The following is a 15,081-nucleotide window of genomic DNA, read 5'->3' as shown; positions in this document are numbered from 1 at the left end:
TGGTTCCCTAACCCCTGGCCCCTCCTGCTTCCCTTCTCCTGTTTCCATTCATACTTCATTTCCCATGCATCGTGCCAGATTCAATAGCAGCCTTTGGCAGGGGCGATTCAGAGGGTGGGTTCCTCTCAGATTATCAAAAGACCCTCCTCTGTCCCCTACACAGGAGCTACCCTTTCTCCTCGTAGTCTGGGGATGGATCTCTTCCTTAGCACTCGGGAAAGTTTCCAAGAGTAAGGGATTCCTTGGACAAAATTGGAGGAAACAGAGTGTCTCACTATTGTTTATGGTTTGGTGGCTTAGGGCATGAGGTTCTTGTCTCTGGCAGCTGTGTCAGAACTTGCTAGCAAGCCTCACTGCGGACCGAGTTACTGTGAAGTGTGGGGTGGTTTGCTTCTCAGGTGTGTATTGGATCGGGAGGGGGTGTGTTTCAGCCCCTGTGATGTACTGTAGTTGATTCTGAAAGAGAAAGAGCAAGAGGAAGAGTCAGCATTTTCTCTAAGTGGAAAGGGGTATTTTCTGTACTCCAGAGATGCTGCATTTTAACGGATCTCTTAGATGTTTGTCAAAAAATGAGGAGGTCCAGGCTCAAGGGGAAGAGTAAGGGGGAACGAAAAGAACACCAGACAGCCAAGGGCGCTGACTTGCCAAAGACTAGATCATTTCTTACCTCGTCAGACTGCAGTGTCTTCATCTGTGAGGTGGGGGATTCCCAGCAGTCCTACCTAGAACTGATATGTGACAGTGTTTTCACAGGTCATTCCAAATTGCAAAACAGATGTTGCAGGACTTTAGGAAGAAAAACATTGCAATGATTCAGTGATCATGTAAAGTAATACAATTCCTTGCCCCTGAAGGAAGCAGTGGGAGGGTTTGCTCTTCTGTCCTATCATCCTTTACGCTGACAAAATGCTAGAAACTGGGAGTGAGAACATACCTTACCCAGAATGCCCCGAGCTGAATGACTAATCCTGACCTGACAAGAGGTGGTACCTCCCAGGCGTCTTGAGCAGTTGTGTCTGAGGCTGAGGCTGAGGCTGAGGCTGTGTGAGCTCCTACAGATTACTCGTTGCCAGTTGCCTAATAAGGATAGGGGCTAGGCAGCCTCCGCAGTTGCAGAGAGCTCACATTCTAAGAGCTCCGAGAGAAGTATGGGTGCCTGCAATGCCTGCGAATTCCAGAAGAACTTCCATAGAGATCACACCTTAAGCCAGGGCCCCAGCTAACACTGCCCACTTTGACTCTGTGCCAGCAGCTTGGTGCTTGACCTTCTCTGTCTCTAAAGCAACCTGAAGCAGACAAATCTCATTCTTGTCCACATGCCCCATCAGTTTTAATCTTAAGTGTCCCTTTCTCATTGGTTGCCTACGTGAGTGAAAAAAATCACTCTTCTTTGGTATCTTGAGGGGAGGGGTTCAAAGTAAGGAATTCTGACTCAGACTGTCCTTCTTTTCTAGAAATGTAAGGCTGCCTCGCCTAGTGGCATTGCCAATGGTTATAACCTAGCGGGTGGTTATTGCTAATGAAGCTGCCTTGGGATTTTCCTTTTGTGTGTGTGTGGGGGGGGTGGGTGTTGGGAGTTCCCTCTGGCAAGGAAGGATGGAGGGGCACATGGAGCTTGCCCTGCTTAAAGGGCTAGATCCCAAAAGTTCATTAAGATCAAAGTAAGGGGAACCCTGGGTGGCGCAGCGGTTTAGCGCCTGCCTTTGGCCCAGGGCACGATCCGGAGACCCGGGATCGAATCCCACGTCGGGCTCCCGGTGCATGGAGCCTGCTTCTCCCTCTGCCTATGTCTCTGCCTCTCTCTCTTTCTCTCTCTCTCTGTGACTATCATAAATAAATAAAAAAAATTTTTTTTTTAATTTAAGATCAAAGTAAGCCTTCTCCCATCACTCAAGACTTACTGGACGCTGGGCATCCTTCATCCCAGATTTCCAAGCACTATTTCTATCTCTCATTCTGGTCCTTTAGCACTTTCTTAGGATGGTGTGAAGAGGTAGGGCTGATTTCTCCCCCAGGCAAAGGTGGGAGGAACTGAGCCCTAAGGAAGGCATGTGACTTGCCTGAAGGATGCCTGGAAAGATGGTAAACCTGGTTCTGCATCTGCTACCAGGTATTCAACAACAACAACAACAAAGTAGCCTGATGCCCGCTGTGTGCAGGCTACCTTCAGACACTCGGGGATACAACAATGAACAAGATGAGGGCAGACCTTTGCCTTCAAGGGGCATATATTACAGTGGATGGGAAGAGAAAAAAGTCAAATCTGATTTCTACTTTAGCACTCTATCAGCATAGTTTTCAACATCCTCTTAAAAGGTTAAGGAGTTTCTACTTAAGGGTCAAGATGGGGCTTCTGACTGCTATGGCCCTTCCCAATGCTTCCAGGCTCAGGCAGGAAGCTGAACTGGTGGGGATAGTCTGCGGTACCACCTCTGCCCCTGTGCCAGTCAGGATGAAAGGACTTTAATGCACTCCTCATATTCCTGCTGGACCTCTGCTCCCCAGGCTACTAGGCGACAACTAAAACAGAAAGGCAGAAAAAAGGGAAAAGAAAGAAAGGCAGTATGATATTTAAAAAACAATAGCAACAACCCTGGTTGCTTAACCCCCTGTAAGTCAGAGTCGCTCTAAAAATCTCTGGTAAGGGACACCTGGGTGGCTTAATGGTTGACCATCTGCCTTTGGCTCAGGGTGTGATCCTGCGGTTCTGGGATCGAGTCTTGCATCAGGCTCCGGTCCTGGGATCGAGTCTTGCATCAGGCTCCCTGCAGGGAGCCTGCTTCTCCCTCTGCCTGTGTCTCTGCCTCTCTCTGTGTCTCTCATGGATAAATAAAACCTTTAAAAACCAATCACTCAATCAGTAAATCTCTGGTAAAAGGAGGAGGCAGAGGGTGTCACTATGGGAGAGAGGAGTGTAACCAACTCTGTCCCCTGGAACCTGCCAGGAATAGGATTGATGGGAGTCAGCAGGAATTTTGACCACATGGGATTTTTGGAAAAGTAACTAGTAAAAGAGGCAAGCCCTTATCTGAGGGTTCTTGTGCTTCTTTGTTCACTTTCTAGAAGGGAGGGTGTCATCGATGTATTGGAGAAGGACTATCCCGAGCTTCTTGCCACCTCCTGGTAACTGAACTCAAGTCACTGGGGACTGTTTAACCAAGGCTGGGCCCCCATGTTTGTTCTGGTGCTACAGTCAGAAAGAGCCCCTTCACAGTTTATTTTTAGTCCCTTCACATTGAAATGATGTGGGGACATCTGGGTGGCTTGGTCGGTTAGGCGTCTGAATCTTGATTTTGGCTCTGGTCACGGTCTCAGGGTCATGGGGTCAAGGCCCCATCAGGCTGCGCATGGAGAGTGGAGTCCGCTTGGGATTCTCTCTCCTGCCCATCCCCCGCTCTGTCTCAAATAAATAAACAAACAAATAAAATAAGTGGCTGATGCGTGGCAGTGGGTCCCACATGACTCATAGGAGCTGCTCTCTAAAGCTCAGGACAGGGCAGGAATGAGCCTGGCCACCTCCAGCCCTTTATATCCTCACCTGTGCATGGCTCTGTCACTCGCCCTAGTCAGAGGGGGAGCACAGGCCTCTCTGAGGGGAGAACTGCTGATCTGAGACCATCTGGTGCTCACTCACACACCAGCTAACACTACTGTCCGCTGACCTTGCCATGACCCTGGGCTCGACCCGAACCAATAACCATCTTACCCCTGACACCCCAAGAACTTGAAGAGTCATATGCTTCAAACTCTCTTCCTTCTCCTCAGAGGCCCTTCTGTCCCCTTTATGTAAAAAGGCTCCACCCTATATCTCCAATTGCCAGAGCACTTTATTCTCCCTTCTTGGACAGAATGAAACTTTTCAGAGGTGTGGGGCTTAGCTCCAAGATCTGAATGCAGTACCTGACCTGCTGACCACCGCAGCAGGTTGCAGGATTCCCCTACAGCTGGCGACTGAGTATTCTCAGGGGTCCCAGAAGATTTGGACATCATCTACCAGGCTTTCCTCCTGGTCTCTAATGTGTGTGTCAGATACGGGGTGCTGGGTATGGGTGCAGGGTTCCGGGACATGGGTGGCAGACTGACAGGCCAGCCTCCAGATCACTCTGGTCCAGCCTCCTCTTCTGACCTCTTCACCCCAGTTAGAGGCAAAGGTCATACTAAAGGATTTCATAGTGAGGCCCTCAAGTGAATAGACAGGGAGAGCAAGAAACTCTTGGAAACTTATTTCCAAGTTTCTGAACCTGCCGGAATCATGTCACCTGGCTTAAGAGCAGCATGATGGGGGGATTGGGGTGTGTGTGACGTTACTTCTCTACATGGCAGTTTACAGCTGCTGGGGCCTCCTAGGGAGGAAAGGGCCCCTCTGGAGTCCTTTCACTTAGCTCAGGCCTCAGATATCAGCTCAGCTCGGGCATCAACTGTCACCTAAACCCTCGTGCTAGAATGAGTACCTCTTGTCCTCACAGATGCTGGATCCTCATGGCCTCTCTAATCGTTTTTGTCTGTCTTTGAATCTTTATTCCAGAGACCTAGTTGCCAGTGGTATCCAGGGAGCCCTCCTCTTCCTCCTCCTCCTCCTGCCGCCTCTCTACCACTGCAGTTGCTGGTTGTTGCTAAGGTGACCTCCATGGTAACATGCACATCCTGTTTACACCTCCATCTGGGCAAGCTGGTCTAAGCTAGGAACCTACCTGCCCTGGACAACCACTTCCATCACTGCCTGGGGACCCCAATCATCGTGTCACGTGGTCCGGCTTCCACTCAGTTCCCCCATCCTCTTCCTCCTCCCGCTGCCAAGCTTCCCACACAAAAAAGGATCTGGGCTAGAGGCCGCCACCCTGAAGCCTCTTACACAGGATATAGTCCCATCTCTTTCCTCACTGGGTTCCCAGAGAAGCAAGAAGTAAGAAGAAGTGAGGCAGGAAGGCAGGAGTTCCTGATCAGTTGAAGGGAAACCCCACGTTTTCTCTGGTCGAGGAGCCGGGTAACGGTAGGCAAGATGACGAACCCAACAGAACATGCTTTGCCGGCCAACTCGATGGTTGAGAGCCGTGAAGGGGACTTTGGCTGCACAGTCATGGACCTGAGGAAGCTCATGGAGCTGCGTTCCACTGATGGAGTCGACCAGATCAATGTCCACTACGGAGGCGTCATGAATCTCTGCAGTAGACTGAAAACCAACCCTGTGGAAGGTAAAGGCCATGTCAGGGGCGGGGAGCCAGGGCAAGATGACCAGTGTCCGAAACTACTGCTTTCCTAGCTCCTGGAGAAGGCAGTGAGAGACCCCATTGGTGTGTATCTGTGTCTTTTGAGAAAAATGCAGTATTGGAAGCACTGAAGGGGGGAGGCCGTGGAGAGCCATGTCTTTCCTAGAGGTGGTGCTCTCTGAAGATCATCCATTCTTCCTTTTTCTCTATCAAGGTACAGAAAGGAGACTATGTATTTCGATTTTACCAAAGTTTATGTTAGAGATGCTTTCATTAGTAAACAATCAGGCCTCTTATTCAGTATCTGTCTCTGATTACAAAAGAATTTAAGATACCATTCCACTCCTCACTCATCTCACCATGTAACTGGGGAGAAGGGGCACAAAAGAAGGGAATACATCCATCTACCCAATGTGACACTTCTCTGTCATGGACAGTTAGAAATAGGATGGGCAGTTTTAGGGTACATAGTTGTACCTACCCTGTCTTTCGATTATTCACTTTGTCTCATGTCAGGAAATTATCGATGACTTTTTCAACCCCAGCTGGTGCCCTTTTAATATAGTTCTTCTCAATCTCTTCTTAAAAGAGAATGGGAAACCTGGCTTCACGCTTGCCCGGCTCAGTTCAGGGGCCTGATAAGCCGTGGTAATATAAAATTTTGCCTCATTAAAATAGAGACAGAACCAAAGGACCTTCTTTCCTCACTTATACATGGTTACAGCATCTCTGCTCCAGGTTCTTACCTGGTTCTGTCAGTGAGGCAGGACATAGCTGAGTAGCATAAGATAAAGCAAAGATATTGCCCTTTAGATGCCTTTAGCCTCTTGAGGTGTGCTATCTCTGAGATCTTCTTCGAGGCTACATCATATTTTTTGCCAAGTCTAAGAAGTTTTGACCCGTGGCCAATGCTGTAAGTTTGTGACTTGGAATCTAGACTCTTCAGGATTAAAAAGAGAGATAGAGAGAGGTTTTTATTTAGCTATCTGTATATTGCCCATGTCTTGTTTTCTTGGCAGTCTGAGAGAGCTGCCCACCATGTTCTCTTTCCTTCTAGAATTCAGTTTCCTCTCATGAGTTCAAACACTAGCTCTGCCATTTACCAGTTGAATATCACTGAACAGTTTACTTAGCCTCCCTGAGTCTCTTTCTTCTTTGAAAATGATGTTAATACCTAGCCATACAGTTATAGGAACTAATCCACTGGGATTATATATACATATGATGTGCGTACCCTGCTCAGGCTTATCATGGGTGTTCAAAGAATGGGTTGTCTCAGATTAAAACAGAGCCTGTGTGTGTGATACCAGATTTGCCAAAGCGTGAGTGCCCATGGAGTGTAATGTATTATTTCCTCTAGAAAAACTACCATAGCTCCTGGGCATTTCTTCCTTTCACTTCTTGATGTCAAAGACATCTGGTTAGGATGGCAGTGCTTAGCCGCTTTTGCAAGGCTTGCTCTTTGCCTTCTGGCTAGAATCTAATGACTACCTTTTGGGCACTGCTTACTTTGTAGCTAGATTTCTTTATTCTGACACTTTTATAGTAGTATCAGCCTTAAATAAAGGCTATCCATATTATATGTTCGATGAGAAATACAGGAGCTCAGGAACACCTGTCAGAATTTAGGCAGGACCTTTCTTTTTTTTTTTTTTTAATTTTTATTTATTTATGATAGTCACAGAGAGAGAGAGAGAGGCAGAGACACAGGCAGAGGGAGAAGCAGGCTCCATGCACCGGGAGCCCGACGTGGGACTCGATCCCGGGTCTCCAGGATCGCACCCTGGGCCAAAGGCAGGCGCCAAACCGCTGCGCCACCCAGGGATCCCTAGGCAGGACCTTTCTTTTCCCTTCTTACCCCATTCTTGATCACTGTGGTCAGTTCTTTCTCTCACAAAATGAAATTCAGGAGTCCAAATCAGCTGGAACCTGGGAAGCTCCTAACAGCAGGATCCAGACTTTCCTCCCAATTTTCCAACTCCTTTCTTGTAGCTGCTACAGTTCTTCCTGATTGGGAGCTTCCATTCCCAAAGGCCATCCTATATTCCACTCTAATCTCAACTTCAGATAGCAAATATTATATATGTAGTTAATGCCCTTAGATTCTTTCCCAGTCCTAGTTTCTGACTGAAAGTTGAAAGCCACACCTTCTGATGGCAGGTGCCTCTGCTGCTGCAGACCCTGGCTGTGCCTGAACCCCAGCACCCCTACCCCTACCATTGGTGCCATTGTCTGCTGCCATCCCCCTGCTTCCTTAGATCACAAATCTGTATCCTGACTTGTTTCAGTATAAGACTTATCACAGGGCTACTCCTGGAGCTAGGGAGGCAGGGTGTCTGAAAACAGCTTTTCCATGGATAATATTTATTCCCCAGTGCCAACAGTTACCTCCTCGTGTGTAAGAGGAATAAAGGCATAGAAAAGGACACACAGAGGAGCTATGACACGGAAATCTCTCCGCAGGCAGAGGTGATGCTGAGCTGTTTAGTGGGGCAGGCTGAGAAAAGAGCATCACTATCCCAGTCCCTCGTTGAGCAGATGCTATAAAAAGCCAGCCCGTTCACTGAAGACCACACTGAGGTGCCTGACAGCCTAGCATAGTTTTGTCACCCATGGGAGGCCCCTGCAGACTTGAACACCACGGTATTTAGAAGAAGAAAGAAAGAAATTCACCTGGTGCTTGAATTCTGTCGATTGGAAACTTGGTGAAGTAAGATTGGGGAGATGGGTTCCTAGAATATGACCCTTCCCTTTTATTCTCTGCTGGGTTGACAGCATCTTTTGTGTAGATTTGGTAGACTGTTTTAAACCATAGCTACTAAGGGGCCTTATGGAACTTGGAGTTTATAATATTTATGACCCTAATGTGGTTTTATTATTCTAGATTTACACAATTGTAGAGGCAGGTGAGATTTAATTCTACTCATCCCCCAAGCCCCCTTCCAGACCCAAAGGCTTGAATGACTCACTTAATTTCTTAGGTGAAGTAAACATGATGGAATAGATCTTTCTTTCTTTCTTTCTTTCTTTCTTTCTTTCTTTCTTTCTTTCTTTCGATTTTATTTATTTATTTATTCATGAGAGACACAGAGAGAGAGGCAGAGACATAGGCAGAGGGAGAAGCATACTCCCTGCAGGAAACCTGATGCAGGACTAGATCCCAGGACCCCAGGATCATGGCCTGAGCCAAAGGCAGATGCTCAACCACTGAGCCACCGAGACACCCCTAGATCATGTTTTCTGACTGAGTCCATGAATGCTCTCCGCCTCTTACCCTAGAGCTTTACCTGTGTTGCTTTTGGCAACACAGAGAATCTCAGAAGGAGAGATGATTTTAAAAGTTTGTTTTATATTTCAGTGCCTGATAAAATGTCTAATTGTGACCCAGTGCTAATATTAATGTAATGATGGCTTATGTTCCCTGAGTACACGTGGCTGATTGGAGCCAGAGCAGTTGCCCCAGTGACCGAGAGCTGACTAGATGCAAGGCTACTGGGAGGTGTTCAGCTTCCACAGCATTCATTCACAACCAGACACAAGGCTGAGTGTGTGTGTAAAAAAACGGAAGGAAAGTTAGGGAAACTAGATGGGATGGGAGAGCCGTGAAAGAGGATACAAGCTAACATCTCAGCAACTAAAGGCCTCAGGCTTCATGGCTCTGTCAAACAAAAGCAGAGAGGCAGGGCTGAGGCTATAGCTCCCGAGTGAGAGAGCGACATGGCCTAGGTTTTATGTAGGGAAAATCTGAGCATTTCACATCAATGGAAATTTCTTAGTTGGCTTGCTTCTTTCTTCATTCCACTTCCTTCTATTATCTATTCTTTCTCCTCTCCATCACCCCCCCATCCCCCAACAACCTATCTCTCCAATCCCCAGAGAGAAGAGTGTTTGGATGATACCCCCTGGAGGATAGGCTTTTACCTTTCCAGTGGCTTTCTGTGGTGGTTCGGTGAACAGGAGAAAGCTTTGTGACTCTGGAATAGGAATCACTGTGGCTTAGGGGGAAGAAAAGATATTTTCCTGAGTCTCAGTCTTTGTGTCTAGTAAGAAAAGACAATCCCAATGAGATTCTTTGGTCTAGGGAGAAGGTTGTATGAATTGTTTCTCTGTAGAACTTTTTCCACATTGGTCCTCAGCTCTGCTTCCCTTTTTAGGAGGAAGAATGATGTCTTCTGAGGAGGAGCTAGGCCAGCAATTTGGAGGAAGGTCTGGGCCCAGGCCAGAAAGGGCAGACAAGGAGAGCCCTGACTTGACAATAAATCATTGCCTGTGGGCTTCTCTCAGAAAGCTGTAGACAATTTCTATGGATTTGGATCAAGAAGAATGGTGGTGGGAATTTCTATTTCACTTCTCTCTGTACCCTGTGACTTCTTTTCTCCTCTGCAGAGCTGAGGGCCTCAAAAGTATACAGAGGGCTTCCAGTTCCTTTGCAGCCACATTTCAACACACATTTAACATCCATCAGGTACTGGGGACACCACAGTATTTACAACAGGCACAGTTCCTCCTTCCTTAGAGTTGACAAGAGGATACAGTAACTAAGGCAGTTTCAGAAATACTGTCACAGTGCTGTGGTGGGGAAGAGCTGAGTGTGATGGAAGCATACAAAATGGGCTCTTAAGCCAAAGGGACTGCAGGGAACAGGAAGGGACTTAGAAGGTGAATATGGACTCCTGTACATCTGATTGCCTGGGGAAGCTCTGGCCTGGCCATGCTCTATGGTGATTGCTACCACTCACTGAATGTCCCAGACATAAGGTGCAAGCATCTTTGCCTTGCACAATTACTGAGCAGCCACTAAGTTTGGGGAGCTGAGATTCTTTTTACAAGCAAGAGGTGAAAGAATCTGCTTTAAGACAATCCAGCCCCCCAGCCCCCCCCCCCACAAAAAAAGACAATCCAGCCCAAATTACAATCCTGGTTCATTAATTGTAGGATTTAGGGTAATAGTTCCTGCCACCTGATGATCTCTTGCATTCCTGTTCCCAAGCCTTTTGAGGTCAGTGGCATGTTCTACCAAGCATTGTCCATTTTTCTACAAGCTGGGACACACAGGGATGGGCCCTTCCTCCATGTGGCAGACTGAAATTTCCAGTAACATTTTCGATCTGCAAAAAATTGAACACGTAGCCCCAGTAATGAATAATAAATGTTTACCCACAACACTACAGCATTGCTATTAGTGCTTCCAACACTAGTATTGTTTACACAGTAATATAGGCAAGAAATTAAAGTGGATGACATAAGGCAGCTGGGTGGCTCAGTCAGTTAAGTATCTGCCTGCAGTTCAGGTCAGGATCCCAGAGTCCTGGGATGGAGCCCTGCATTGGGTTCCCGTCTCAGTGGGGAACCTACTTCTCCGTCTCCCTCTGCCCCTCCTCCTGCTTGTGCTCTTTCTCTCTCACTGTCTCTCTCAAATAAATAAATCTTTTAAAAAAGTATTTTAGGGGCACCTGGGTGGCTCAGTTGGTTAAGTATCTGCTTTTGGCTTCAGGTCATAATCCCAGGGTCCTGGGATCAAGCCACACGTCGGGCTCTCTGCTCAGTGAGGAATCTGCTTCTCCCTCTCCCTCTGCTGCTCCCCCTGCTTGTGCTTGCTTTCTCTGTCAAATAAATAAGTAAAATCTTTTTTAAAAAGTATTTTAAAAAATAAAATAAAGTGGATGAAGTAATATAAAAAGTTCTGGTATTTCTCCCACACTCCAGCAGATGGATGCATGCGCTCTACTTAGAGACCATAGCTTTAGAGAATGTTAGTGTTGGGGGGGTAGTAAAAAACCAGGCAAGTGAATATGGGATGGGAGGGATGTGAGAGGAAGAAGGCAACTGGATTCTTTGACATCTTCTTCTATCTTTAGAGCATGTAGTGTGTTTTAGAATATCTGTATTGAAGAGCTTGTCAATTTCAGAATCCACGTGAAATCCTTCTCTTTCCTCCAGCCCTCTGCCCTGTAACCATCATCTTGAACTCTTGCCCCAACTCCCTAAAAGCAGTGTATGTGGGCATGGCTGCAGAGATCAACAGTCTGGGGCACTCTGCCCATCATGCTTTGGGCAGATCTATTAGCACTACTCTAAGATGTGAGAGAGAATCAAGCCAGAAGAATATCTTGGAGGGAAGTGAAAGGGTGCAGGTGGGCAGACCAGCTCAAACAGCCAGGAGGCAGCTACGCTGCAATGTGAATATTTGAGGCAAGTCCAGTAGCTTCATAAAAGAAATACTTGATACTTTATAGAGGGGTGGGAAAGGCCTCCACCAAACCACGGGAAGCAGCATCAACAGCTGGAAGGAGGAGGGTCAGTGATGGAGAAAGAGGAGAGTGAAAGTGCCCCCCTCCATTCCTCCTCCCCCTGCAGGGAATTCCATGTTGCATCCTGGAAGTTCCCTGTCTGACTTGAGTTCTGTGCCCAGGGCTGAATGAGGCCAACAGTGTGTGACAGCTCTGGGTCTTCTCTTCCCAGCCCAACCCCAGGCTCTGCGAATTCTATTCCAGCCTCCTTGCCCAGAGCTGGGCTCCTGGGCAAGCTGGCATAATGCTGCCAGGCAGTACACAGAGAAGGCTTGATGGGGAGAGGGGATAAGTCTTCCTGGGCCCCTCCCTGGTCTGCTCTCTCCCCTTGCACCAGGCCAGGAATCCTTTGTGCCACATCCCTTTGGGAGCTCAGCAGAAACTCTTGCAAGTTCCCTTGTGTTTTTGAATTTTCTTGTTGCCTTGCATCGAACATCAGCTAGAGGTGGGGAGGAAGATAGCACTCCCTCCTTGGCTGAGGCAGATGTTTCGTCTACCCTTGGAAGTAGGGCTTTTGCTCTTTTTATTTAGCTCCAAGGTGTGAGCACCAGGGAGCATGACACTGGAGGGAAGCACATGCACAGTGTAGGAGCAAGTGGCCAAGCAGAGGGCTGCGGAGGGCAGATGAGGGAGCTTGCTTTCTCTGTGCCAGCTTTGGAGTGGTCAGAAAAGGCATAGAGCAGAGGGCCAGACAGAGAGAGACATCCCCTGCCGGAGCTTTTGGATTTTCTGAACCGAGAATGACGAAAAGACCATTCTTCCCTCAGTCAGGCATCCTCTTGTTGTGACTCTGGGGAGATGGCTTTATCTCCAGGGGCTGGAAGTCCAGCAGAGGGAAAGCACATCTCCCAGCTGTTAGTGGTGTTAAGCTGGAGAGGGGGACATAGGGAAAGTGCTCTGCCTCCTCAAGAGGTGGCATTTGGTTAAAGCCTGTGGTCCCTGCATTGTTTTTAAGCTCCTCTTCCCCTTAGCCCCCAACCCAAGGCTTTTAGGGTAGGACCTGACAAGTATTCTTTTTTTGGACCTGAAATGTGTTCTGATATCCGTTCTCATACCAAGGAGGACTGCCTTCGAAATAATCCAGAGAAACCTCTCCTTTGTGCTCTCTGTATGGGAGAAGATTCTGCTGTCTCTTTGACAAAGCACCATAACTCAGACAGCTGGGAAGTCCCTCGTGATGTCTAACCTAGCCCCACCCTTTCTGGGGCTGAGCTGGTTCTCATAAGGGGTCCTCTGCCGACAGTCCTTGGCGTCCTAGGGAGGCTGGCCCTGGCCCTTCCCTGCTGGAGCCAGGCCACTGAGGGCTGTGCTACAGCCTCTCCTCCCAAGCCCTGGTTCCCTGTACAGGCTCCCAGCAGACATAGATTTTCCACTGCTGCTTTTCCATCTCCTGCCAGCCTGGGCAGGGGCCGTGTAACTCCCCAGCATGGGGTGGGGGCGATGACTTCACAGCCTGACATTCTCGCCGCCTCTCCCAGCTCATGTGTTCGGTCTGGTTCTTAGGGCCAAAAGTACTCCTGATTTGGGTGGGGCTTTTTCTCTCATGTTCTTGGGGACAAAGATTCCTCTCATTTAAAAAAAAAATGTGTTTCTAAGGGAAATCCTTTTCCTGTGTTTCCAGCATTCTCTCCCTGCCAAGTATTCCTTTCCCTCTCCAGGAAGTTGTGTATTTGAGAAGCAAGTGCAGAGATCAGGGACTAATACTCTCTCTTTGGCTAGACAAGTATTTATGTGAAATTACTGCTACAGAGAGCAGGGTCTGGGAGCCTCTGAGGGCAGGAAGAATGGAATGAAAAGCCCAAAATTGGGGATTGGCTGAGCTCCCAGTCTGGCATGGCTTTCCTGTGTCCGGCCACATGTCAGAGGAGGATTCCCAAGACTACTATGCTGACAGCCACTGCAGGCCCTCCCTGCCCCCAGGTACCCTGCTGGGAACTGGGACAGCCACCTGCCAGTCCTAAGGTAGCCACTGTGAGAGCTTAGGGTCACTTAAGGTGGAACAGACAGATAAGAGAAAGAGGCAAAAACGAAGTAAGTGTGTGACTCTGAGAGCAGGTTCGTGTCTAGGCAAGAGCAAGGCCTGAGCTTCTTTGTTTTCCTTAATGGGTCTTGCTTGGTTTGCTCGGGTCCAAAAAAAGGCCAGCATGGACCTTTTCTTGAGTATAAGATCCATAGGCTGGACTCCGATGGACCTGGCGTCACCATCTCTAAGCACTGGAAAAAAGACAGAACTAATTCAATTCAGCCCAGTTGTGAACAGTGGGAACAGGGCTAACTTGCTCAGAGGCGCAGAAGAAAGCAGCATATGGGTCGCTCTGTCACGAAGGAAGCAGGGTGATCAGCCATCCTGTTTGCCTGGCACATGGGGGGTTACGGTTTCCAGGAGGCAGGAGCTTCAGTGCCCAAACCCAGGAAGTCCCAGGCAAACCCCAGGCAAACAGGGACCAGTTAGTCCCCTGGAATGAAGCCTCAGCAGAGTGTAGCTGCTTCCACACCCCAGCCCTCTCCACGTGTAGGTTGGCATCCAGCTGCTTCCTGGGGAGTGGTGTAGACTCTGCTGCATACTAACCAAGTGGTTACATAACCTCTCAGGGCCTTAGTCTGCTTGTATGTAAAATGGGGTTAACAGTAGCTGCCACATAGGGTTTTACAGTGTCTGAATGAGAAGACACGAATGTGCCTGCTAAAGCATCTGGCACATAGTTATCACTTAAATGTTAGCAACCTGATTTATTACTCATTCATTCAGTTCATTCAACAGATTTGTATGCGTACTATGTGCCAGGCACTGCTGTACACCTAAAGAACAGAGACAAAAATCCTGCCCTTGTGGAGAAGGATAGACAGACACAATAAATGAACGCGTCATATAATGTATTAGGGAGAAGACGTCTGGAGAGGACTAGTTACACAGGATAAGGGGATTGATAATCCTGGAGCAGAGAAGCCATGATATTAGATAGGATGGCCAGGGTCGGCCTCAGTGAGAAGGTGATATATGTTCAGAGACCCCAAGAAGATAAGAGAATAAGCCCTAGCTAGTGAAACAAGCTGAGCAAGCAAAGAGCCCGTGCGGGGCCCTGGAATAGAAGCTTGTCTCATGCATTCAAGGAAATGGCAGGAAGGCTCACTGGGCACAGGGAACAAGAGCACACAGTAGGAGTTACAGGACAGGAGGCAGGGGGCTCTCAAGGGGCTTTACGGGTCATCACGAAGGCTTTGGTGACCAGTTTTTTTTTTTTTGTTTTTTATTTTTAAGATTTTATTTATTTATTCATGAGAGACACAGAGAGAGAGGCAGAGACACAGGCAGAGGGAGAAGCAGGCTCCATGCAGGGAGCTCAATGCAGGACTCGATCCCAGGACCCCAGGATCACACCCTGAGCCAAAGGCAGACACTAAACCGCTGAGCCACCCCGGTGTCCCTTGGTGCCTGGTTTCACTGCAAGTAAAAGCCACCAGAGGATCCTGAGCTGATGACTGGTAGGGGTTAACTGAGTTTGAAAAAGATCATTCCAGTGACTGTGTTGGGAGGAGACTGGGCACAGGATAGCAAGGGTAGGAGCAAGGTCACCAGTTAGAGG

The 15,081-nt window shown here is 48.2% G+C and overlaps 1 protein-coding gene across 7 annotated transcripts in view; it reads left to right on the top strand.

The window, feature by feature from the left end:
- The window catches only part of ATP2B4 (ATPase plasma membrane Ca2+ transporting 4), a 97,967-nt gene that overhangs the window by 39,915 nt on the left and 42,971 nt on the right, over positions 1-15,081 (top strand). For all 7 annotated transcript variants that reach the window (XM_041773330.1, XM_041773327.1, XM_041773324.1 and 4 more), the window contains exon 2: positions 4,526-5,192. In XM_041773330.1, coding sequence (XP_041629264.1) covers positions 5,000-5,192 — 193 coding nt within the window. In that variant the 5' untranslated portion in view covers positions 4,526-4,999. The remainder of the gene's footprint in view (positions 1-4,525; positions 5,193-15,081) is intronic.

This window comes from Vulpes lagopus, chromosome 11, assembly GCF_018345385.1.
Source record: "Vulpes lagopus strain Blue_001 chromosome 11, ASM1834538v1, whole genome shotgun sequence".
NCBI classification, from domain to species: domain Eukaryota; kingdom Metazoa; phylum Chordata; class Mammalia; order Carnivora; family Canidae; genus Vulpes; species Vulpes lagopus.
Note: the sequence above shows the minus strand (reverse complement) of the source record. Positions and strands in the feature narration are given on the sequence as shown.